Raw genomic sequence first — 26,284 nt, forward strand, 5'->3', positions numbered from 1 at the left:
ATATATGGGGGTTTTTTGGGTTTTTTTTGGTTTGTTTTTTTTACATGTTTTTTAAATATGCATTTGTTGCCCCTTGTTATAATTTAAGCTACTTATATATTACATATACTAATGAATTGTCATGTTCTTTGTACATGTATTCCCAAGGCCTAGCATATAATAGGGGATTAATAAATTCTAGTTGATTGATTGTTTAATAGGACCTATTAGCTTGTACTGTACTGGCATTGCTTACAAGAACCCAGAAGCATAAAATAATATGCTATTTAAAAGATCAAATCATAATATGTCCTCAAAAATACTAAAAGAGACAATTAGGCATAAGATTTAACATCTCTATTTTTGTATGTTTCTACAAAAATATTGTTCCCACGTTGAAGGGGAACATAATCCCTAACATTTTAACAACTTTCTCAAGTTGTTATTGTTGCTTTTACCAACCTTAAACTATCAGTATATCTAAATTTTGCTGCTTTGGTCATTTTCATATCTGTTTTTTTTTTCACTTAGCTCATCATATCAGTTATTGATCTGTCCACATCTGTATAGTGTCCTGCAAAGGAAGCAAAAGCATATGAAACTGACTAAATGTTCAGGCTTTTTGTAAAAAAAAGGAAACGTCCCAAATTGCCCAGAAACTGAGTAATGTCTTATGAGTAATCGATTTGTATATTGTGCCTATGTTGTACATTCTGTTCCTGACCTAATGGTTTCTTTAACTGTTGACAGGTGTCTGATAGGGGGCTTTTAGTATGTCCAAAAATCTTAAGCTTGGCAAAATGTTGAACATCTGTGGATCCTGGCCAATTTCCAGAATTTAGTTGGGTTCTAAAGTAACAAACAAATTGGCATCAAGAAATTCAAAAATTCTGTTGTTTCAAGGAAATCTATTCCTTTCAATGAAATGATAGTATAATTTGTGAGTTTTTTTATTTGAAAATTTCATTTTCATTTTTCTTTTCTCTTGAGGCAATTTTGGTTTGGCAAAGAAATCTGGCCTCAGTCATTTCCTAGCTGTGTTACCCTGGGCAAGTCACTTGACCCCCATTGCCTATCCCTTAGTACTCTTCTGACTTGGAACCAATACGCAGTATTGATTCCAAGATGGAAGGTAAGGGTTTTTTAAAAATAAAATAAAATGTAAGACTTAGGAAATCTAGTGTATATTTATCTCTGAATTTCTCAGCGGTATACTTTTGGGTTGATCTGAACCATAATATCTTAGTTCCTATGTTTAATCTATTTTAGAAACTGGATGGCTTCTACAGGGAGCCAGCCCTCTGATATAGACGATATTTTTGGATACTTCAGTGATGGAGCACCCCCCACCAAAAAACCCAGGTAAGGAAGAGAATAGAACCTCAGGAACAAAGGTAATGATACAGAGGAGTAGTCTATTCCATGTTTCATCTACTTAGCATGTTTGATTTTTCATCCAATTCATGTTGTTAAAAGCTGTCAGAGCAGAGATGCTTGAGCCTTGAGCTGAGGTTTTTTTGGTTTGTTTTTGGGCTTTTTTCGTACTTTTTCATATAATGAGGTTAAGGGAGAGAAGGAAAGTAGTGATAGTAATAGTTTGTTACCTTTGTAATGAAGCTGAAAATTTCATTAGCTTTTTTGGCTTCTACTTCACACTGCTAACTGATATAAAGTCTGCAAACCACAACGCGCCCCCCCCCCCCAAAAAAAAAAACAACAACCAGATCTTTTCTAAAACAACTTCTGTCTATCTATACCTCCCTCCTCAAGACTTTAAATTTATCTCTATTGGATTTCATCTTATTAGATTCAGCCCAATGCTAGCCTGTTAAGATCCTTTTAGATCCTGACCCTGGCATTCACTGTCTTAGCTTTCCCATTCACTTTTGTGTCATCTGAAGATTTTATAAGCATACCTTCTATTTCTTTATTCAAATCATTAGAAACATGTTAAACAGCTAAATAGCGATCCCTGTGATGTTCTACTAAAATCCTCCTGCCATAGGTTGAATCCATCTGATTGTACTATTGTCTAATCCATATTTCTCTCTCTTCTTCACAAGAATAATAGGACTTAATTTTATAAATCTAGTTTATTTAAAATTTAGGTAATCTATATCCATACCATATCCCTCATTTACTAATTTAATAGTCCTATCAAACCTGGGTGTGGCCACATGAAACTTGAGTGCCAGATGGACATCAAAGGTAGATGAGCAGCCTTGAAAAGGGCTCAGCAAGTTCTCATACCAGAGGTACTACTAGTCCTCCTTGAACACTCATATACCTGGTAAAATGTCTCAACAAGTCTTGGGCCAGACCAAGTTGAGGGTAACTGATGACCACCAACCCATTGGTTAGTTAGTGGTGTGTCTGCTTCAAGCATGTGAAGACATCCTTCAGTGGAATGGGCAGATGAGAACAGTTTGTTCCAACAGACTCAAAGACAATTAAAGCAGGCACTGTGGAGAACTTAGAGATTGGTCAGAGTCAAAGTCATCTACTCCATTCTGGGCCATCAGCAATCATCCTCACATTTATCTTGCCGCTGGACTTGGATGACTCTGGAAGAGAGAGTGAAACTTTTATTACTTTATGAAACTCTACCTTAAATCCAATTCATATACAAGTTAAGACATCACTCCATGATGTCATTGGTCCTCTTCAAAAATGAAGGTCAAACATCAATCCTATTAAAAAAGGAAATGAGATTAGTTTGACAGGACCTGTTCTTGATGAAACCATGATGATGGCCATTTGTTATTACACTTTCCTTCCAAATTTTCATAAGAATTAACGTCATGTTCAGTGACAGACCTTCCTTTTTTAATTTGTTTTAAATTGAGCCAACATTTGCCCTCCTCCAATCATGTTGTTTGTGCCTCTCTTGATTTCTGTATTTTTTCCTGTAATCACTAACAATAGCTAAATAATCACCTCTGCCAGTTCTTTCAAGACTTTCAGTTCATCTAGGTCAAGTGAATTGAATTCATCAGGGTGGCCAGTAAGGTATCTTTTACTTCTTTCATATGTGAATTCCCTAATAGAAATATTTTTTTCTGTCATTTCCAGTGCAAAGATCATCTTCCTTAGAAGAAAAATACTCAAATAGATCTATTCAGGAATTCCTTCCAGTATTATCTCCTTATTATCATTTTTGTTCTGTCATTTCCAGTGTAAAAGGTCATTCTCCTTTGAAGAAAAAACAGGAATGAAATAAAAGTCAAGCAACTCTACCTTCTCTCTTGTCAATTATCATCAGCCTGTCCACCCGAAGCAAAGGCCCTATCCCTTCTTTGATCCTCCTTTCTCTCCCAATTGAGCTTTAAAGAGCAAAACATAATCCTTTTGTTGCCCTTAGTTTCCCATACCAGCCAGAATTTATTATGATTTTTATCATTCCTGATAAAATTTTTACTGGACCCAGCCATGCATTTATGCTATTCATCTTCTGCTGCCAGGCATTGTTTCTATCTTTATATTTCTTTTAAAATACAAGTTGATGAGTGAGTTTTATGTTCACACTGGTATCTTTAGGAAAATCCCCTATTTCCTTCATATTGGAATTATTTCCCTTTATGTCTTCAGAATTTCTTTTTTGAACATCCCCCATCTCTCCTGGGCTGACTTCCTCTGAAGCATTTTATTTTAGTGCATGGGAACCTACTTTCCTTCCTCTGAACTTCATTAAAATCTGCTTTCTCAATATATAGAGTACATGTCAAACCATGTCTTGGCTTTCCTGTCCTTTGTCCCAAACTCTAGAAGTGATCCCTTCCCTTCATTTCCCCAACATTCTCATCCTTTCTACCTCAGCAGCCAGTTTCTCCTTGTTAGTGAGCATTGGATCCAAACTAAAATTTCCTCTTATTGTTTTCTCCATTTTCTAAGGACAGCATTACCACTAAGGTAAGTCAAGATATTGGCTGCTTTGCTTTTGGTAGAAAGAGAAAGCACTAGTAGATATCTGCATATAATTGAAGTCCCTCATCACTATCATGTTATACTGCCATTCCACAATTTTGATCTGTTTCCAAGTCACTTGATTTAATTCTCTCTGTCCAGGTCTTCTGTAATATTACAGAACAATTTTGTCATTTCGATGTCAAAATTATTTTTTGTTTCTTCTTCCTGTAACCACCCAAAACCTCTACATCATGATTCCCACTGTTTCCTAGATTTCCTCACATGAATATATTTTCCTTTTTTTTTTCTTTTTAAAAATCCTTACTTTCTCTCTTAAAATCAATACTAAATATTGATTCTAAAGCAGAAGAGAGGTAAGGGGCATACAGTGGGGATTAACTGATTTGCCCAGGGTCACACAGCTAGGAAGTGTCTGAGACTTGATTTATACCCAATATCTCCTGTCTGTAGGCCTGCCTCAGTACCCATAGAGCCACCTAGCTGACCCTGTGTTTTCTTAATATACCTACTTTGCCCCTACTTTACAGATATTATTTCTTTTGAATAAGCTATACCCATCCAGAGCCATAATCTCATCATGAGCTACCAAGTCTCAGTTGTGAAGTCAAATTTCCCCCCTTTTCCATTAGGAACTCAGTTCCTGTTTATTTCCTAATCTTTAGGCATTTGTGGACAGGCAATGAGACCATGCGCTCCCTTCTTGTATCATGTTTTCTGTAAATTTACAAGATTATTATCTGTTATTCTTTCTTTGTAGCTATTGTTTTTAACTTCGGGAATATATATATGAAAATACATTCTTACCAGCCTGCATTAGGCATGTTCCATCTCTGGCCAGGAATCTTTGCTAGTTCTATATTGTAAGCCATGATACAGAAATCTAAATCTCATTCCCAGATACCAGCTTTTTAGCCAGCTGTTCACTTTCTAACTTAATTTTTCTCTTTTGCATTTCTTATCTTCAATCAAGCAGTAATGAATACATGATTTCTGCCTCGTGGTCCTCGATTTCCTTCCCAAAGCTTTCTATTCATTGGCAACACTTTTTACGTTAGTTCTGGAAATACCATTTGTGACAACATGAATCACCAAAAGTTGAGGTTTAATCTACTTAAAGTCTTGGGAGATTTTCTGTTATATTTTGGTCTAAGAATACTGGAGTTTGTTCTTCATATTTTTTCCTTAATTTGTCCAAAGTTTTCTTATATCTTGCCCCAAGAAGACAACAGACATCTCTATTATCAGCCCAACAAATAACTGCTTCAGTACCCCTTACGCAAGAATAACCAACCACTATTACTATTCTCTTTGTCTTCTGACTCTTTCTAAATCATCTTTCCACCTGATAGCTTCTCTGGTTCTATTATTTCATTATTGGTATCAAAACTAACTCCTTTCTCTTTGAAATGTCCAGTACTTGGCTTTCTTCTTAAGGAAGAATCTCAAATCTGTTTTTAAGCTCTAATCATACAGTTTTCCTTTTTGTTGCCTTTTCTGTGTAACCCTTTCCATTCTCTATCTTCTTGAATAAGGATTAAAATTTCCTTCTACCTCAAATCCATTTTTTCTAATTGAAGTTTTATTTCTGTTTCCTTTGTTGTTTGGTTGTTTTTCAGTATAGTTGAATTCTTTATTGTCCCACTTGGAATTTTCTTGGCAAAGATACTGGAATGATTTCCTATTTCCTTCTCCAGATCATTTTACAGATGAGGAAATTAAGGCAAATAAAGTTAAGTGACACACACAGCCATGAACTTTCTGAGGTCATATTTGAACTCAGGTCTTCCTGACTCCAGACTCAACATCCTATCCACTGTATATCCCAGCTGCCTTGTCTTTGCCAAATATTTTATCCTTGTTGTTCATTTTTGAAGTTTTACTTTCTTATCAGTGCTAAAACAGAAAAGCTTCAGAATACTAGGCAATCAGAGTTAAGTGGCTTGCCTAGGGTCACATAGCAAAGAAGTGTTGGAGGCTAGATTTGAGCCCGGTTCCTGGCTCCAGGTCTAGCTCTTTATCCTCTGTGCTATATAGCCCCTATCTTTCTTATTTTTTTTTTAACCCTTACCTTCCGTCTTGGAATCAGTACTGTGTATTGGTTCCAAAGCAGAAGAGTAGTAAGGGCTAGGCAATGGGGGTTGAGTGACTTGCCCAGGGTCACCCAGCTGGGAAGTGTCTGAGGCCAGATTTGAATTTAGGACCTCCATCTCTAGGCCTGACTCTCAATCCACTGAGCTACCCAGCTGCCCCCTATCTTTGTCATTCTTAAGCCTACTTCTTCAGGTTCTATTCTGTAATACTCTTTGCTTTTCTTTAATTATCCTCAAACCTAGTTCTCTTACAATTTAGAATTTACACCCATACATGGGCCTAGAAATTGTTCTTTAGATTTTTCCTTAATTTTTTTCCCTCAAATTCAGCCATTGACCCCCTTCACTAGTTTAATTCTCAGATTTTCTTAAAATTATTCAGCTTATATCCATTTGTCTTTTTCCTCTGCTTTTCCCACAACCTTCTTCCAGTTTGCCCCCTGACTTCCCCACATACAGTGATGATCAAACCCTTAATCTCAGTACCAGTGTTCATCCCCATAATCCTTAATTCTGAAATTCATCTGTCAAACCATATCATACTACCCTTTCCGATCTTTCCCTGGACAGTGTGGGATAGTAGGTAGAATGCTGGACTAGAAACCAGAAAATCTTGCTTCTGATATTTATTAAATATGTAACCATGAACAAGATACTTAACCTCACTATATTCTCTCATCTGTAAGAGAGGATTAGATTAAGTAGTCTCTAAAGTCCTTTCCAATTTAAAAATCTATAATCCTATAATTTATGTTATGTAACCATTATTTAAATGATTCTATTCATTTCTTATAATATAAGCAAAGACAAGGTCAGCTAAGTGGCACATGGATAGAGCACCAGGCCTGGAGTCAGGAGGAGCTGGGTTCAAATCTGGCTTCAGATACTTCCTAGCTATGTGACCTTGAGCAACTCATTTAACCTTATTTGTCTAGCCCTTACACTTGTGTCTTAGAGTTGTTACAAAGACAGAAAGTAGGGATTTTAAAAAATAATAATAACTTGGGCAAATATGTGGGAGAAGACTACTTGAATAAAAATATTTTTAACAAAAATTAAGTAGCAAGTTGGCCTTTAGAAATTTTTTTTATCTTGTATACTTGAGAACTTGAATTAAGAAAAGCATTGTAATGTGACTAGGGTTCTAATCTGCTTACCTAAAAAAACTGTTATGATTGTGTTTAGTAAATTGCTTTATTGCATGCTCCAAGGCAGATTTTCACTAGAAACAAGCATTGGTATGCAGCACATATTCTTTGATTAGATGTGTGGGTCTTCAGTTCTTTCAGAACCATAGTAACTCCCATTCCTTCCAGGCCTCCATTTTGGATTCCATGGACACAACTGGGGTAAATTTATTCTTTTTTTTTTTTATAAAAGAAAATTTATTTTTATTTTTACTTTTTTTAATTGTAAATATTATTTTATTTGGTCATTTCCAAACATTATTCATTGGAAACAAAGATCAATTTCTTCCCCCCCCCCCACCTCTCCCATAGCCGATGCGCGATTCCACTGGTTATCACATGTGTTCTTGACTCGAACCCATTTGCCTGTTGTTGGTATTTGCATTAGAGTGTTCATTTAGAGTCTCTCCTCAGTCATATCCCCTCAACCCTTGTAGTCAAGCAGTAGCTCTTCATCGGTGTTTTTACTCCCACAGTTTATCCTCTGCTTGTTTATAGTATTTTTTAGATCCCTGCAGATTGTTCAGGGACATTGCATTGCCACTAATGGAGAAGTCCATCACCTTCGATTGTATCACAATGTATCAGTCTCTGTGTACAATGTTTTCCTGGTTCTGCTCCTCTCACTCAGCATCACTTCCTGGAGGTTGTTCCAGTCTCCATGGAATTCCTCTACTTTATTATTCCTTTTAGCACAATAGTATTCCATCACCAACAGATACCACAATTTGTTCAGCCATTCTCCAACTGAAGGGCATCCCCTCGTTTTCCAATTTTTAGCCACCACAAAGAGTGCAGCTATGAATATTCTTGTACAAGTCTTTTTCCTTATTATCTCTTTGGGGTACAAACCCAACAGTGCTATAGCTGGATCAAAGGGCAGACAGTCTTTTATCACCCTTTGGGCATAGTTCCAAATTGCCCTCCAGAATGGCTGGATCAATGGTAAATTCATTCTTTTTATCCTAAGGTTAATTTTTTAAAATTAAAAGTCAAACTACCTATATTACCCCGCTGAACTATAATCTTGGGATCTTTTCTGTCACTTTTGTTTCTTCTAAAGAGTGAGTGATCATAAAAGAAGAGTCAACTTCAGGATTATTTTTAATTCCTAAAGCTAGTTTTTGCTGTGTTGTTAGCAGACATTTTCATGATACTCAGCTCTATGTGCTTCATGTATTTTGGAGTAAAATGTTTTAGATTCTATAGTTTTTGTGAAAGATGTTTTCTTAGTTGATCATTTTTTTCTGAGTCAGGTCTTTTCAGTTCAACAAAAATGTGTTGTTTAATATCAAGATATTTTTATGTCAGATATAGCTTGGTATAGAGAGAACATGAACTTGAAGTCAGGAGAAAGCTCAATTCAAAATCAGCCTCAGACAGCAGCTCTTGTGACCAGGAGCAAATCACTTTATCTTACTGAACTTATCTTATCTATTCCCTTATCTGTTAAATGAGGATAATACCTATAGTGCCTCCCTCTCTGGACTTTTGGGAGGATCAAATGAAATAAAACTGTAAAATGCTTTGTGAGCATAAACTTAATGGGGATATGCAACATTACATATATAGTAGGATGTAAGGTAGAGTGAGATAAGGACAAACATGGACAATTTCCTAAGAAAATTTGAGGAATGAAACATCACTTTTACTGTGAGAGTAGTAAAAGTCATAGAGTGTGGTACCTGAGCTGGGCCTGGAAGTCTAAGAATTATGGCAGGTAGAGATGTGAAAGATGTTCAATCAATAACTGACACAGATGCAGAGAGTTAAGCATAAAATTGGGGAATATTTAGTACTCATTTGGCATAAAGGGGAGTACTGTAAGATCAATTAAGATAGATAAATTGGAACCAGAATGAGGACTGAAATACCTAAGGAATTTGCTTTCTATACTTTGAGCAAAAACTTCTGAGTGTTTTTGCATAGGGGAGAAACACTCCCAGGCCAGTGCATTAGGAAAACTAATTTCTCAAATGTGCTTTTTCTGCAGGAAGCTTCTCCCAAGTTTAAAATCTAAGAAGCCTGGGGAACTAGTGCTTGTCATTGGAACAGGCATCAGTGCTGCAGTTGCACCTCAAGTTCCAGCTTTGAAGTCATGGAAGGGATTAATTCAGGCCCTGCTAGATGCTGCTATTGATTTTGATCTCCTTGAAGATGAAGAGAGCAAAAAATTTCAGAAATGTCTCCATGAAGACAAGAACCTCGTCCATGTTGCCCATGACCTTATCCAGAAACTGTCTCCTGTGAGTGTCCTTATGCTTGGACATTCTTCATTTCTCAAAATCCATAGTGGTACTCTCACTATAGAGCAAGGCTGTCTGTCCAGTTGCAACTCAAAAAGCTTAATCACATTGGTAGCCTCTTGCTTCAAAAAGCTAGAATTTTGAGGCAAATCTAATTAGATGAATTTAATAGGAATAAGTATAAAGTGTTATACTTGGATGATAAATAATCAACTTTAGAAGTGCAGTATGTCAGAGACATATATAAAAATTATATCTAATGGCTCAAGTGAATTGTGAGTTTGATGCAAGATTGTAGTGTAACCCAGCCAAATTAACTAGTGCAATCTTAGGCTGCATTAACAGGCATAGTGTAAAATTATAGAGGCAACAGTTCTGTTGTATTCTACCCTCTTCAAACCACATCTGAAGTATTGTGTTCACTTATGGTCCTCAAATTTTAGGAAAGACATTGATAAATTGGATATTGTCTAGAGGAAAATGACTAAAATGGCCAATGGGAGGAACCAGAGGTATAGTTAGCCTCAGAAGATAGTGAGTTCCCTTCACTGGAAGTCAAAGAATGGTTGGCTATTTTTCATAGAGAGGATTCTTGTTAAAAGATATAATTTAGATTAGATGGCTTTTGGGGGGGAACCTTCTGACCCTGAGGTTCTAAGACTATTCAATACTATTGCTATTTATGGAACTTACTTAATCTGGTTTATCTTAACCTCGTTTTGATTTCCTTAGTCTTGAGAATATATTCAAGGATCACTACTGATATCAAATATAATGAGTGCTTTGGGTTTTTCCAGTAGTGGTGATTGATTTGTATTGATTTTTCCATACACTCAGCACTATAAAATCTGTAAAGCTTTTTTTACCCAAACCAAAATCCTTTTAGCAATTTCTACTACATATAGAAAGATTTTTAGCATTTTAGTGGTGAAGAGCTCCAGATTTGGTTTTGGTTTTTTCCTGTTTAATAAGCACCTTCCCACAAATTTAGAGGTACTGTGTTTTGCAGTTTTGGTTTTGGTTTTGGTTTTTGCTGGTGCTAAGTTGACAAACTCTAGAAATGAGGTAGGAGTTGCCTTATCTTGCTTTTCTAAAAATCAGAATTCACTTGTGTGGAAGTGAGGACTACCTAGAAGAAGCAAAAGATATGGAATGTGTTATCTTTCACTTTGTCAAGTAGATGTATAGATCAGAAAATATAGCCCTTTTCTCATTGAAAAATTAATTGACAATGAAAAAAACTTTTTGAAAACCGTGTTGGAAAGAGGTTATTGATTTTAAATTTAACCATAAGAGAGCCACATAAAGTAATTTCTTCCAACTTAATTCATTGCCTGTGCTTTTGCACTTTTCCCACTTCTTTGTTCCAATAATTTTCTTTTTTTAAAATGAGGATAGTCTTAATTGGCATTAAGATGCTATAGTATAGTGATGGTGAACCTTTTTGAATTTTTTAGGGACCCGGTGCCATGCCTTCCCTGGCTCTGTGCAGTGTACCACCCACCCCTATATTTTGAGTTGGGGCCAGGCTACAGGCTGGTCAAGCCAGGACCGAGTTACATGGGCAGGTTCCAGTGCCCCATACCCTCCCTTTGTGTTTGAGGGGGCAGGACCAGGCTACTGGCCCTGGGCTGGCCATATTCTACCCCTGCAATGGTGGAGAGAGGCTAGTTCAGGGGCAGGGCCAGGCTCCCAGCAGGCCAAGCAAGGGACCTGAGCATGCCCACAGAGAGGGCTCTGTGTGCCATCATTGGCATGTATTACATAGGTTCACCATCACTGCTGTAGCATAAACACTAAGATTTGTAAAGAGTCAGTCAGTTAGAATCTATTAAACACCTACTCTGAGATATTGTGCTAAATAAACTCTGTTGGGCAATATAGAAAGGGAAAAGATAGTCCCTGCTTTCAGAGAGCTTGCTATTATAATGAGGAGGGGACAGCCTCAAACAACTATGTACAAACACAATATGTACAGGATAGATTATAGAGATAGCCAGCAGCTAACTAGCATTAAGGGGAATTGGGAAAGACCTCCTACAGAAGGTGGGATTTAAGTTGAGACTTGAGGGAAGCCAGGAGGGCAGAGATAAGAATGAGGGAGTTCCAAGCATGGAGGACATACATTGAAAACAGTCAGAGTGGGGTGGGTGATGGAATGTCATGTTTGAAGAATAACAAAGATGACAGAGTCCCTGGATCACAGAGTATGTGGAGTGGTATAATATTTTAAAAAACTGGAAAGGTAGAAAAGGGGCCAGGTTATGAAGGGATTTATAAGTCAAACAAGGGTTTTCTATTTCATTCTGGAGGCCATAGAGAGCTACTAGAATTGATTGAATAGGATAATAATATGGTCAGACTTGTACTTTAGGAAGTTTGGTTTGGCAGTTGAGTGATGGAGGGACTGGAATAAAAAGACTTGAGGCAGTGAGACCAACTGGAATATTGCAGTAGCTCAGGTGAGAGATGATGAGGGCCTTCATTGTAGTAGTGACAATATCTTGCCTCAAACACTTCCTAGCTGTATGACTTTGGACAAGTTACTTAACCCCCATGGCCTAACCTCTTTTGCTTTAGAACCAGTATACAGTATTAATTCCAAAATGGAAGGTAAGAGTTTAAAAAAGAAAGAAAATAGAAGAGGACCTATACAAGAAAGCTTACAAAAGTAGAAATGATAGGATTTGGCAATTGACTGGATATGGTAAATGAGAGCTTATAGGAAAGCAGTAAGTACACTGTTAATGTAGAAAATTTAGGTAGTTGAATCAGGAAGGCATATTTTAAGTTGGAATCCAGAGTTCACCTGTTTCACAACATTACCTTAGCTATGACACTCTCAATAGTACTAAGGAATATGAGTTGAAGGAGACCTCAAGCCATCTAGTTCAATTTGTTCCTGAACAGAAATCCCCTGTATAACATCCTAAACTAGCAGTCATAAGCCTTTACTTGAAGACCCAGTGTTTGAGGGAGAACCCACTGCTTCTCAGGGCAATCCATTCAGCTTTCAGATAGCTTTCTGGTAGATTGGGTTGCTTGGAGAGATGGTGGGTTCTCCCTCTTATAGTCACCTAAAACTCAATAAAGTGCCCTGTTGGCAACATTAAACTGACTGAATAGGCCCACTAGGGTTGTTCTACTTGAGAGTAAAAAAGAAAAAACGTATTTCTTAAAATCAACCACTTTTTAAAGAAAATACATCCAACTAAAGCCTGGTGCTGAGTGAATAAATTCATTATGGACTGTTTTTACATAAAATTTATGTAAATGTTTAGCCTAGATAGAGAAGAAAATTTAAGAAAAATCTCAGGCATTTTTTTGGACAGTGAGTAGTAGAATATAGTTGATGAAAGACAAGTTTAAAGGGAATGTAAAATTGAATTTAATGTTCCATCTTAAATGAATGAGGAAATTTATTATTTTTTTTTAAGTTGCGTGGGAGTTTGGTATTTCTGGTTCCTTGACCATTGAAACATCTGTGTTTATATTCCTAATCCCCTTACATAAAGACCATTGGTGGGAAATTAAATCAGTTATAATGTCAACCAACTTTAGGGGAGAAAAACATCTACTTGATTCTGAAGAAATCATTTCAACTTGCAAAAAAGTATACATTCCTTCCCTTATGTATTCACAGCTCAAGAAAATTTAGATGTAACAGTAATTGATCATGAATGGATGAATCAGAGCATTCATTTCTAATTTTTAGCCTTTACCCGCCTTCTCTTAGAAGTAAGGATATTCCACACCCTCATGTCTTACCTGCTTAACCCTTGAGTACTATCACCTTTTAGCAGAGTAATAAAACTAGAGAGCATAAAATGAATAAGCAGTGTCAGTATATAGACTGTGACTATAAAACTCAACAAGGAGGTTATTTTTAGAAGAAAAATGTTTCTGTTTTTAAAAGAGCCATTTACATGTTTGTCTGATAAAGTTAGGTGATAGCCATTCTAAATACTTCTTTGCTACTGTTGAAATTGTTCCTTCTGTATAGAGTATGGATAGGCATTGTTTCATCTTAGCTATTTGTGTGTACAGCTTTTTGGTCTCAAAAATGTCTATATTTCATTACTATATGTATTAAACGGGTTTAAAAATTGTTACACATCACCAGCAATGTAAGAATATATTAATTGGAGCTTCACTTAGCCCTAGGAGAAAGCCTTGACCATATGGTAAGGTCTGATGATAAAATGGGATAGTGAATTAAATCCAATTCCTTTCTTAGTTGTATGCCATCAGCTGAACATGTGACCTTTGACAGTCCATTCCATCTCTTTGTTGCAGTGTATATGGGTTTTTAATTTTGAAAATCAAAGGAAAAAATTATTAGGCAAATAAAAATTTTCCCTTTGAATCTACTAAGATAACACCAAGAAAACTGACATACTTCTTAGAAATTTGGTATCAGGAAAATATGGAGACAAGATCTGGAAATTTTTCTGAGGAAAGACTGAACTAAATATTGATTACCTGTCCACATAGTTTAGTCCTTTGAAGTTTAAGCAAGAAAGCTTGAGACCACATTAGGAAATAATTCTGGAACCTGACATGGTAAATAGTAGATTGCTATCAGAATGAAAGGTACAAATGACTCATTTGTTTTAGGGCATCATCCTGCACATACATTCTAACATTTCTAGTTTCTTTACCATCTTCATTCAGCAAATATTAAATTCCTCCAAAGTACACAGTACATCACTGTAGTGGGAGAGATCAAGGGATAAAGCATAATTTCTGCCCTTAATGGACTTACAGTTGAATAGGGGTGATTAAATATGTATACAAAGAATTAGAGTTAGTTGGGGAAGTAGACTTAATGTATGATAGGTACCAAGTGCTATGATATGAAAATAACTTTTCAGAACATAAATGTTAAATAATAACATTTATTTCTCTGTATAATCATGGTCACATATTATAGATGGATTTGATAAAGTTACTATTTTCATAAATATTATTTTAAGACTTAGGGAAATAACTCAATTTTTAGAACTAAGGATTATTATTATTATTATTTAAACAATAGCTTTGGCCAAATGTTTTATTACCAAGAATTTACATAAAATTGACTTCATTGTAGTATCTCAAAATTCTTTTTTAAAGCATGAGTTTAAATATTGTTTCCCACAGTCTCCATCTAAAACAGTACCTTGTACATAGTGCTTAATAGATACTTATTAAATAACAAGAAATTCAATTTAAACACTTCTTAGATGAAGACTGTGCTGTACACTGTGCTAAGTACTAACTGAAATATGAAGTTTACTTAATATGGTTTTTGTGGACTTTACAGGCTAGTTAACATAATACAAGTACAAAAAAATGCATTGGGTAGTCTAAGTAAGGGAAGATCTCATTATTGACTGTAAGAAGATCAGAGATACAGAAAAGTGGAATTTGAGTTGGGCTGTAACAGATGAGTAGGAATTTGGTTGAAGAGTGAACACAGAGGTCGTAAAGTTGCTCTAGACATTAGGAACAAAAAGCAAAGACAGCAAAGTACAGAAGGATATTGGGAGATGGTTAGTAGTATGATTTGTCCAGACTCTAGATTATGTGGAAGGGAATTGTATTGAATCATAGAATTGGAGAATTTGTAGAGAACTGAGCAGTCATCTAGTCCAACCCATAAATGAAAGGACTACCCACTTTTACATACCCAACATTCAGTTACCTAGTATGTACAAGGAAGGGAAACCCACCACCTTGGAAGACCAAAAAACTATAATGATACCAAATTATGGAAGGTCTTAAATGCTGAAGTTGTGGCAGACTTGGGGTGGGGGATGAGGCCACCATGTTAAAACTTTACCTAATAAGAACTCATTGAAGAGTTTAAAGCAGAGCAGTGAAATGACCAACTAGATTATATAAACAGGATTGTATTTAGCGCTGGAAAGGATCTTAGATGTCATCTAGCCCAGACTTCTGTTTTACATACGAGGAGACTGAGGTCCAAAAAGACTATCTAATTTGCCCAACAAGTTGTTTGTGGTAGAGCTAGAATTCATATCTGACTTCTCTGACTTCAGTACTCTCCAAATCCATCACCCATTCTGCCATATCACACTTGCTCTCAATGATATCACACAAATGTAGGGGAAAGAGTAAATTTCGTTTCAGACATTGTGAGTTTGGGCATCCACTTGTAAAGATGTAATTAAAAAACTTTATAAGAAGGCTCTCCAAAAGTGAAGTGAGTTGCCTTTACAAATATAGTGTGTCTCTTCCTTCTTAAAGGCCTTCAGGCAAAGACTGGATGACTATCTGTCTAATATGTTGTAGATGGGGCTTCTGTTGAGCTATGGATAAAGACTAGGTGGCTCCTGAGGCTCCTTCCAGTTCTGATTCCATGATATGCTGTTGAGACAAATGTCCTCCAAGCATTGGAGATGTGATTCTGGAACATATGAGAGCTGGAGATGTAGCTGCGGGAATCAGCTGCATAGAGGTCATGAAAGAAGCAGTTGTGGTGAAGAAATATGCTGAGGAAAAGTGAGGAGAAAAGAGCTAAGGATAAAACAGAATACATAAAAGTTAGAAAAGATTATAAAAAGAAACAAATAGGCTATCCAAGAGAATGTGGTATCTTAAGTCAAGGAAGGAGTAAATGCCAACATCCAATGGTTGAGAGAGGTTCAACAGGATAAGTATGGCAGGGCAAAGGGGAAATCATTAAATTTGGCAGTTGTGTTCATTGATAACTTTTGAAGCAGATTCATTGATTATTGAGAACTTAAGATAATGACTTTGGAATTAACAACTTTTTCAAGAATAGGAAGGAAGATGTACAGTAGTGGGATGAGATAGAAAGGTCAAGAGAAGTTTAAAAAAAATAGGATTTGGGGTACCTGAACATGTTTTGGGGCAATTAAAAATCAATTAGTCAGTGAGCATTAATTTAGCACTTAACTATATTCCTGGCACAGTGCTTACTTAGCACTAGAAATACACAGAAAAGCAAAAGCAAAAATAATCCTTGCCCTAAAAAAGTTTATAAGCTAATGAGCAAGAAACATGTAAATAGATATTAAAAGTAGATAGCCTGAAATAAGAAATGCTCAAGTAACCAAGGGAAAACTTCCTTCAGAAAGTGGCATTTGAGTTGACTCTTGAAAGAAGACAGGCATGTCAGAAGGCCAAGACAAAAAGGAAAATCATTTTAGGCATGAGAGATAGGCAGTACAAAGGCATAGAGGTCAGAGATGAAGCAAGTTCCTTTGGCAAGGAACAAGAAGTAGCTCAGTATCATTCTACCAAAGTGTGAAAACACAAAAGATGGGAAGGGGCCAGATTGTGAAGATCCTTAAATGCCAGACAACTTTATAGTTGATTCTAAAGGTAATAGGGAGTCAATGGAGTTAGAATAGGGGAGACATTACTAGACCTACCTTTTAGGAAAACCACTTTGGCAGCTGTATGAAGAATGGCCTGGAGTTAGGTAGAGATTTGAGACAGGAAGACCAGTTAGATAGCCCCAGTGGGAGATGAGGGCCTGAATTAAATGTCTACAAGAGATATTGTAAAGATAAAAATAAGATTTGGCAATTGTTGGTTATGTGGGGTGAGAATAAGGAGTCAGGAGTCGAGGAGCTTTCGAAACTGGTGGAGTGGGAGGATGGATGATGGTACCTTCATCAATATTAGATGAAGAAGTATGTGGTATAGATCATCAGACTTGGAGTCATGAAGACCTGATTTTAAATCCTGTCTCAGACACTAGCTATGTGACCCTGGGCAAAACACTTAACCATTCATATAAAGTTGTCTCCTGCCTCACAAGGTTGGGAAAATCAAATTATATATAACACATAAAGCACTTTGTAAGCCTTAAAGCACTATATAAATGCTACCTTTTGTTATTATTATTATTACTCTAAGAATGCTGGGAGAAAGATAATGATTTCTCTTTTGGAAATGTTGAGAAGCCAATGGAGTATCCATAAGTAATTCATGTAGTTGGTGATGAGTAACTGGAGTTGAGGGGAAAAGAGAATAGATAGGATTGGATATGTAGATCTAGGAAACATTGTTATAAAGATAGTAATTGAACCCATGGAATCTGATGATATCACCAGTAGAAACAGTGTAGAAAGAAAAGAGAAAAGGGCCCAGGACAGCTTTGGGGGGATACCCACAGTTAAGGGAAGGGAAAGAGAACAAACATTTATTAAATAACTACTGTGTACCAGGCATTGTGCTAAGCACTTTACAAATATGATCTCATTTGATCCTCAATAGCAAGCCTGGAAAATAGGTGCCATTATCCCCATTTTTCAGTTGTAAAAACAGGCAAACAAGTTAAGTATACGTATATGAGGCCATATTTGAATTTAGGTCTTTCTGATTCCAGACATGGCACACTATCCACTTACCTGCCTGGGACCTCTTAAGAAAATTACCACAACCTCAGCTTCTTCATCTGCAAAATTGGGATGCTAATAGCACCTAGATCACTGTATTATTTAAGGATCAAATGAGATAACATGTGAAGCACTTTGCAAATACTGTATGACATTAATTATTGCTATTATTAAGAAATCAGATGTTTTTATTGAAGATAAAATGATTTAAAAAGAGGTATGGCTGGGATTTTTAGGATATTAATAACTGACCTGACATGAGGCAGATGTTTGGATCTTATTTTGCTTATTTCCTTGCCAAGGAGAAGTATCTTTGGACTGAAAAACTACAGAACAAGGACAGCTAATAGGAAGTTTATACCCAAAATAAATAAAGAACTAGTGAAAGAATATCTAGCTGTCCTTGTTTTCAAGTACTAAGCCCAAATGAACTATATCCTGGAGTATTAAAATACGTGTCAGACATAGTTACTAAACCATTGAAGGAGGATGACAAATGGCAAAGGTACAGCAAAACTGAAAAGGGGCTATTAAATAAATGTGTGCCAGTTTTCCTAAAAAGAGAAGATTAAAGTCTCAAACTAATAAGATAATAAGCTTGACTTTGATTCCTGACAAAATTCTTTGTTGTTATTGTTGAGTCATTTTTAGTTGTATTTAATTCTTTGTGACCCCATTTGGGTTTTCTTGGCAGAAATACTGAGGTATCCTCCAGCTCATTTTACAGATGAGGGAAATGGAGGCAAACAGAGTCAAGTGACTTATTCAGGATCACCTAGCCAGTGCATGTCTGAGGCCAGATTTGAACTCTGGAAGATGAATCCTTTTAACTCTAGGCCTGTCTCTCTATCCACTTCATCACCTAACTGCCCCAATATTCTATACCATGGTATTAAAGAGATCATTAATGAACTTCTAGAAAGGGCATTCATGACCACAAAGAGCCAGCATGACTTCATTAAGAGCAATCTAACATTTTTTCCTATTACTAAACTGATCAGAGGAATACTATAAATATAATTTACTACACAGTACTTTGTGATGTCTCTCATGCTATTCCTGAAAAAAGGATGGAGAGATGTAGGCTAGATAGAAGTACAGATATCCCTTCCACATTGTGACTTTCCCCATCGTGATTTCAGTGTATCATGAGTCAGCATAAGAAATTAATGGGAATTTTTGGAGATGTTTTGAAGAAGGTGCAGATGACACTTGAAGGTCCCTAAACAATACAGAAAAAGAAACTCACAAATACATAAAATATATGTATGATATCAACATATTTTATCTCTTAATGCCATAAATATACACTTTTTTAAAGTTATGGTTTGTGAAAAGAATGTGAAAGCCAAAAGACAATATACACAGGCTAGAAATCTAGAGATATCTTTAAAAGTTTAGAAACTCTTAAATGCATTAAATGTACTTACTGTTATGTATAGTATTACCTATACATTACGTTCAGTATTCTCCCCAAATTTGTTTTATTTTTTAAATTTCTCATATTTGTTTCATATTTTTAAATTTTCTTTTTTATACAGTAGTTTTTCTTAACATTGACCTACATACAGCCTATGACCAAATACTTAACCTAAATTTTATAGTAAGGTATTATTAGTAAGGCCAATGGATTTTACTATGATTTTCCAGGTTCTGAGTGGTGCCATGCCCATAAAACTCCCTCCTTGTGGAAGAGATACCTGTAGAGTGAAGGAATTTAGACTTGGTTAAATGACTAGACCCAAACAAGAATTGTTAAAACTTACTTAGATTTCAGTCTGAAAATAGGTTTCCAATAAAACATCCCAGGAATCTTTAATTGACCCTGTTGGATTTAACATTTTATCAATTATTTGGATGAAGACATAGATGTCAGTCATACGTATCAATTTTTCAAATATGCTAAACTGATAATAAGGTACTGCATGAGAGATTCTGGGTTCAAAAATTATATTGAAGGTTAAAGCACTAAAGTGCATGTAAGTGTAAGATGAAATCATAGGTTTAAGTACAAATTTTTATGACTGGATTAAAAAACTTAGCCTCACCAGTATAAGATGGGGTAGATAGCATGGCTAAGATAGCAGTTTATCCAAAAAGGTCTGAAAACATTCATTGAGCCCCAGCTGTAAGCTCACTGGGAATCAATAGGATATTCTGGCAGACCAGATGGCAATTAGAATCTGGATCTACATTCAGAGAAGCATAGAATCTAGGAATAAGGAAGTGAATAAGGGTCCTGCTGTTCTTCTTTACTGCTCTTCTGTTTGGAACCAATACACAGTATTGATTCCAAGACAGAAGATATGGGTTTAAAATAAAAAACTGGATATCATCCAGAGGAGGGTAACTAGGATGATGAAGAACCTTAACTTAATGTCATCTGAGGAACAATGAAAACCACTAAGGTGCTTAGTCTTGACAAGACTTGGACAACAGACTTAGGTGACAGTTATCTTCAAATATTGATAGGCTATCACATGAAAGAGATTAGGCTTCTACTTGGCCCCAAAGGGCAGTATTAGGAGCAATGGTTGTCGGAAGTTGCAAAAAAAACAAATTTAAGCTTGGTATAAGAAAAAAATTCCTGAAAATTGTAGCTATTAAAAAATGGAATGTGCTACCTTGAGAAACTGGTAGGATCTTGCTCATTTGGAAATCTTTTGATTTCCAGATAAAGTCTGATTAAAAATTTATCAGCTATTTTATACAACATGCCCTTTTTCAGGTATGGCTTGAACTGGATAGTCTTTCAAGACTTCTAATGCTGAAATTCTTTGATCATTTATAGATTTAAAATGAAAAGCCTTATGCACAAATAATGAATATTATGTAGAGAAATAATAAAGTGGTAACATGTGACATGTCAACATAGACTTGATCCATTATTATCCATTATTTCTTTTAATTTCTTCTCTAGCGTACCAGCAATGTCCGTTCTACATTTTTCAAGGATTGTTTATATGAAGTATTTGATGACTTGGAGTCAAAAATGGAAGATTCAGGAAAAGAACTGCTTCAATCAGTCCTCTACCTGATGGAGAATGGAGCCTTGGTATTAACTACAAACTTTGATAATCTCCTAGAACTCTATGCTGCAGACCAAGGGAAAGAGCTTGAGTCCCTTGACCTTACTGATGAGAAAAAGGTAAAGAATAAAAAATAAAATACTACTCTCTGGGATGAAGGATTGTTTCTTGATAATTGACAAACACCCTTGTTTCCTAAAGTTTACAGCATTTGTACTTTAGAAGATAGAAAAATAGCATCTGAGCACCTCCTTCTACATTATCTGAGTATTAAAATAAATCCTTTTGAACTATAATGAGATTTTTATCATTCATTATTTAAAATGCTATGTGATTATGGCACTGATTTAGAATTGGCCCCAAGGATTTACTTCCAAAAACACTTATTAAGCACTTATTTATTATGTAGGGTACTGAGCTAGGTCCTGGGGGTGCAATGAAGGTGTGAACATTGTCTCATTTTGCCTAAAGACAGATGGTTTAATATTTATAATTAATTAACCCCCCCCCCCAATGTGTTTTTGTGACCTACATGTGTTACCTACCCTGGCTGCTCAAAAATTCTATCCTTGGAGTAAGGTCCTAAGATAAAAAGGCTTTGAGTTTTGCTCTAACAGGGCACTATATATTGTGCTTCAGCTCAGCCAAGTCTTAAAGAGGAGCAACCTATCTCTTATTTGGCTATAGGATGATGAATTTTTCTATTACAATAACTCACAAAAATAATCCACTAGGTAATTGCCGCCTCTATCAGCAGAGAGAGTGCTCATCTTGACAAGATAAACTATCTTTGAAATATTATGTATTTTAAAATATAGACTATTTCAAAATAACAGTAGGTCAGAGAAAAATGTGTATAAATATGTGTAAATAGAAAAACTAAGAATAAGACTTTGTAGAATCTTAGAGTTGGAAGGGACATTGGGATTCAAGTTGTATAACATATCCAGGAAGTAATCATCCAGCCTTTGACTTATCACATGTCATATGGTGGATTTCATATGGCTAATATTCTGGGTAATTTCCAAAAAGCTTTCTAAATATATTCTAAATATAAATATATTCTAAATCAGTTGCTAAAATTAACAGTCAAGAGAAGGTGTAGAACTATGCTTCTTAGGAAATTTTGAAAATAAGTGTTCCATGAAGATTTTTGTGAATTCAGAAAGCTAACTAGATGAGTTTCATATCACCATGTGACTTTACTTTCCCATTTTGCTTTCCTGAGGATCTTTGGTCAATAAGCATTTATTATGTGCTTGTTTATTTGCCCTACACTTGGCAAAGTGATGGGTTTACAAAATAATTTAGCAGTTATACTAATTAATATCCCCCAAATTAGAGAATTACAAATTTCTTCTAAGACCTTGCATCATTAGTCATTTGCTTTTTCTGTTATCTTGCTACCCTCCATGTACTTACAGACATGCTCAAGTCTCTCCCTGTGATAAAATGAACCCAAAAGGCAACTCTTCCCTTGGTGGAGATACCCATGCATCCATATAATCTTGTATATCTCTTCCCTTTCACTACCAAACTTAAGGAAAAAGTAAGTTACACTTCTCTTTCTGTTTCTTCACCACTCCTTTTCAGCCTCAGCAGGTTGATTTCTATACCCACCATCCTTTTTCCCCCCTAAATCTTTATTTATTTATTTGTTGAGAGTTTTATTTAGTTAATTAATTTAGAGCATTTTTCCATAGTTACAAGATTCTTGTTCTTTCCCTCCTGTACCCCCACCTCCCTCCCCTAGCTGATGCACAATTCCACTGGGTTTTACACGTGTCATTGATCAAGAGCTATTTCCATGTTATTGATATTTGCACTAGAGTGATTATTTAGAGTCTATATCCCCAATCATATCCCCATCAACTCATGTGATCAAGGAGTTGTTTTTCTTCTGTGTTTCTATTCCCACAATTCTTCTTCTGAATGTAGATGGTGTTCTTTCTCATAGGTCTCTCAGAATTGTCCTGGATCATTGCCTTGCTGCTAGTAGAGAAGTCCATTACATTCAATTGTACAACAGTTTATCAGTCTCGGGGTATAATGTTCTCCTGGTTCTGTTCCTTTCAGTCTGCGTCAGTTCCTGGAGATCATTCCAGTTTGCATGGAATTCCTCCAGTTTATTATTCCTTTGAGCACAATAGTATTCCATCACCAACAGATACCACAATTTGTTCAGCCATTCTCTAAATGAAGGGCATCCCCGCATTTTTCAATTTTTTGTCACCACAAAGAGTGCAGCTATGAATATTTTGGTACAAGTCTTTCCCCCTATTATCTCTTTGGGGTACAAACCCAGCAATGCTATGGCTAGATCAAAGGGCAGGCAGTCTTTTAGCGCCCTTTGGGTATAGTTCCAAATTGCCCTCCAGAATGGTTGGATCAATTCACAACTCCACCAGCAATATATTAATGTCCCAATATTGCCACATCCCCTCCAACATTCATTACTTTCCTTTGCTGTCATGTTAGCCAATCTGGTAGGTGTGAGGTGGTACATCAGAGTTTTTTTGATTTGCATTTTCTCTGATTATAAGAGATTTAGAACACTTTTTTATGTGCTTATTAATAGTTTTGATTTCCTTACTTGAAAATTGCCTATTCATGACCCTTGCCCATTTATCAATTGGGGAATGGCTGGATTTTTTGTTTAATTGATTTAGCTCCTTATAAATTTGAATGATTAGACCTTTGTCAGAGGTTTTTGTTAGAAAGATTTTCCTCCAATTTGTTGCTTCTCTTCTAATTTTGGTTGCATTGGTCTTGTTTGTACAAAAATTTTTTTAATTTAATGTAAACAAAATTACTTATTTTACATTGTGTAATTTTTTCTAACTCTTGCTTGGTCTTAAAATCTTTCTTTTCCCAAAAATCTGACATGTATACTATTCTGGGAGATGTTGGTCTAAACCTAATTTCTCCCATACTGTTTTCCAATTTTCCCATCAGTTTTTGTCAAATAGTGGATTTTTGTCCCAAAAGCTGGAATCTTTGGGTTTACCATAGACTGTCTTGCTGAGGTCACTTACCCCAAGTCTATTCCACTGATCCTCCCTTCTGTCTCTTAGCCAGTACCATATTGTTTTGATGACCACTGCTTTATAGTACAGTTTAAGATCTAGTACTGCTAGGCCACCTTCCCTCACTTTTTTTTTCATTATTTCCCTTGGTATTCTTAATTTTTTGTTCTTCTAATATATCTACCATTCTGCTGACATGGCATTCTCTAAGGCAGTGATGGAAAACCTTTTAGAGATGGAGTACCAGGCCTCACCTCTACACCACCCCCCCTCAGACCAAGTGCCATGCCCTCAACCAAATACCATGTCTGGCTCCTCTCCCCTTTACCCCCAACAGGGGAGGGAGGTAGCATTCCCATTGGGCTGCTGGGCAGAGAGGTAGATGATGAGAGGTGCATGTAGCAATGGGGAGGAAAGTGGCCTATGCACTCTGCACCCCTCCAGCTATGTGCCATGCTATGAGCTATTCTACTCTCAAACTTAGCTCCTTTCCAACTCCATCATGGAAATCACCTTCACCACATACTCAACAGGCTGCCTTCTGCACCTTGCCTCCACACAGTATGTGAGGACCCCCTGTTCCCCTAGCCCCCCACCCCTACCCCAGACAAGGGAGGGAGGAAGTGCTCCCATTGGTTGCTGGGCAGAGGGGTGAGGGAAGTGAGTAATGTCCCCATTTTGGTACACATGTTATAGGTTCACCATCACAGCTCTAAGAAGTCCAGTGTCTCATTAAATACAGTGGTCTTTTCTAAGTCTTCACCCTTTTACTTCCTACAGCATTTAATACTTTGATCACCCTGTCTTAATTATGCTCTCTCTTCCCTTGGGTTCCATAATATTGTCTTTTCATTGGTTCTTCTTGATTTCTTTCACTGGTTTGTCACCATACTACCTAACAAATGTAAGCAACCCCTAAGGGCTTAGCCCCCTTGTATTTCTACACTTTTTCCTTTATCAACTTCATCTAATAAAAGAACAATATCATAGCACACAAAAAGATGATTCCATATGAAACCGAACCACCATTTCATACCACTTTCTTTTGGAAAAAGTATATAATCCTATATATTATTTTCAAGGCTGCCTTTCTTGTCTGTTCTTCTTTCTGAACTTTTAGTCTCTTCTCTGTATTTGGGGGGGAAAAGGGTACTCTTAGTTACTTTTTTTTTCAATATTGTTTACTTCCTTTCCCCCCTAAATGGACTATTGATATAGTCACTGGGGCCTCACTTTTTTAACACCTAAAAAGAAAACAGACAAATTGACAGTAGTTTTTGCTGATTATAACTATAGCTATACATCATTATTATAGTTACTGACTTAGTAAATGGGTTTTTAAAAAAGAAAAAAAGCTATTTTGGAGAGATGATGGTGCTAGAGATCCTCAAATGCAGGACAAATTGATACCTAAAAGAATTTTTCTATTTTATGTGAGATCTTTGATATAGTATGGTTCAGTACAAGCATCTGCTTCTATGTTCTAGGCACTGTTTACAAAGATGAAAATGCAATAGTCTCTGCTCACAAGTAGCTTATATTCTTCTGAAAACTACACATAAGCTTAATAATAAGTCATTTGAGGAAAGAGAACTAATTGTAACAATAGAGGAAGCAATGGTGAGGATCAGGCAAGAATGGGAGAAGTTATACCTTCAGTGACCATTGAAGGAAGATAAAGATTCTGAAGACACAGAGATGAGGAGAGAGTTCATGATAAGTGGTAGTGGTAATTGGGTGTGGGGTGTGGGGTCTTGATACAAATGAACAAGGGCAAGACATGGCATCCCCAGTTTTGGTGATAGCTAATAGTACAATTTGGAAATAAATTATGTTAAGAGAACTAATTTGAAATAAAGATGGAAAAGGTAGGTTAGAAATAACAGGCTGAAGAGTTCATATTTTGTCCTAAAGTCACTAGGGAGGTATTGAATAGTTTTGAGCAAGGAAGTGACAGTCAGTCTGGGAGAGTCTAAAAAAGTAGGGAGGCAGAATTGGAGGCACTTAGCATAGTTCTGACATCTCTTAAAGGGCCCACGCTAGGGTACCTGCAGCCAGATGACTAGAATAGGACAGATTGTTAAGAGATGTTATGGAAGCAGAATTAACAAGACTTGATAACTGATTGGATGTGGAGGGCAAATTAAAGAGGATTCCAGGGTTACATACTTGGGTAACTGGAAAACTTTGTGCTGGTGCTCTCAACAGAGATGGTAAAGTTTAGAGATTTAGAGGAAAGGTTGATTAATTACATTTGGACATATTGAGGTTGAAATGCCTACCTGATGTCCAAGTAGAACTGTCTAGTAGGTAGTTGGTAATGTGGGAGAGTTTGAGAGAGATTAAGACAACATACAGATAAAACTAAATCAATGTGGATTGAGAAGATTACCAAGGAGAAGAGGGTAGAGAGAATACAAAAAAG

General features: G+C 36.3%; 1 protein-coding gene across 3 annotated transcripts in view; it reads left to right on the plus strand.

Moving 5' to 3' along the window:
• FAM118B (family with sequence similarity 118 member B) overlaps positions 1 to 26,284 on the plus strand; it is an 83,370-nt gene that overhangs the window by 41,312 nt on the left and 15,774 nt on the right. For all 3 annotated transcript variants that reach the window (XM_007495092.3, XM_056794580.1, XM_056794581.1), the window contains exons 3-5: positions 1,249 to 1,341; positions 9,177 to 9,429; positions 20,725 to 20,952. In XM_007495092.3, the coding sequence (XP_007495154.1) occupies positions 1,256 to 1,341; positions 9,177 to 9,429; positions 20,725 to 20,952 (567 nt within the window). In that variant the 5' untranslated portion in view covers positions 1,249 to 1,255. The remainder of the gene's footprint in view (positions 1 to 1,248; positions 1,342 to 9,176; positions 9,430 to 20,724; positions 20,953 to 26,284) is intronic.

Source organism: Monodelphis domestica, chromosome 4 (assembly GCF_027887165.1).
Source record: "Monodelphis domestica isolate mMonDom1 chromosome 4, mMonDom1.pri, whole genome shotgun sequence".
In the NCBI taxonomy this organism is placed as follows: Eukaryota; Metazoa; Chordata; class Mammalia; order Didelphimorphia; family Didelphidae; genus Monodelphis; species Monodelphis domestica.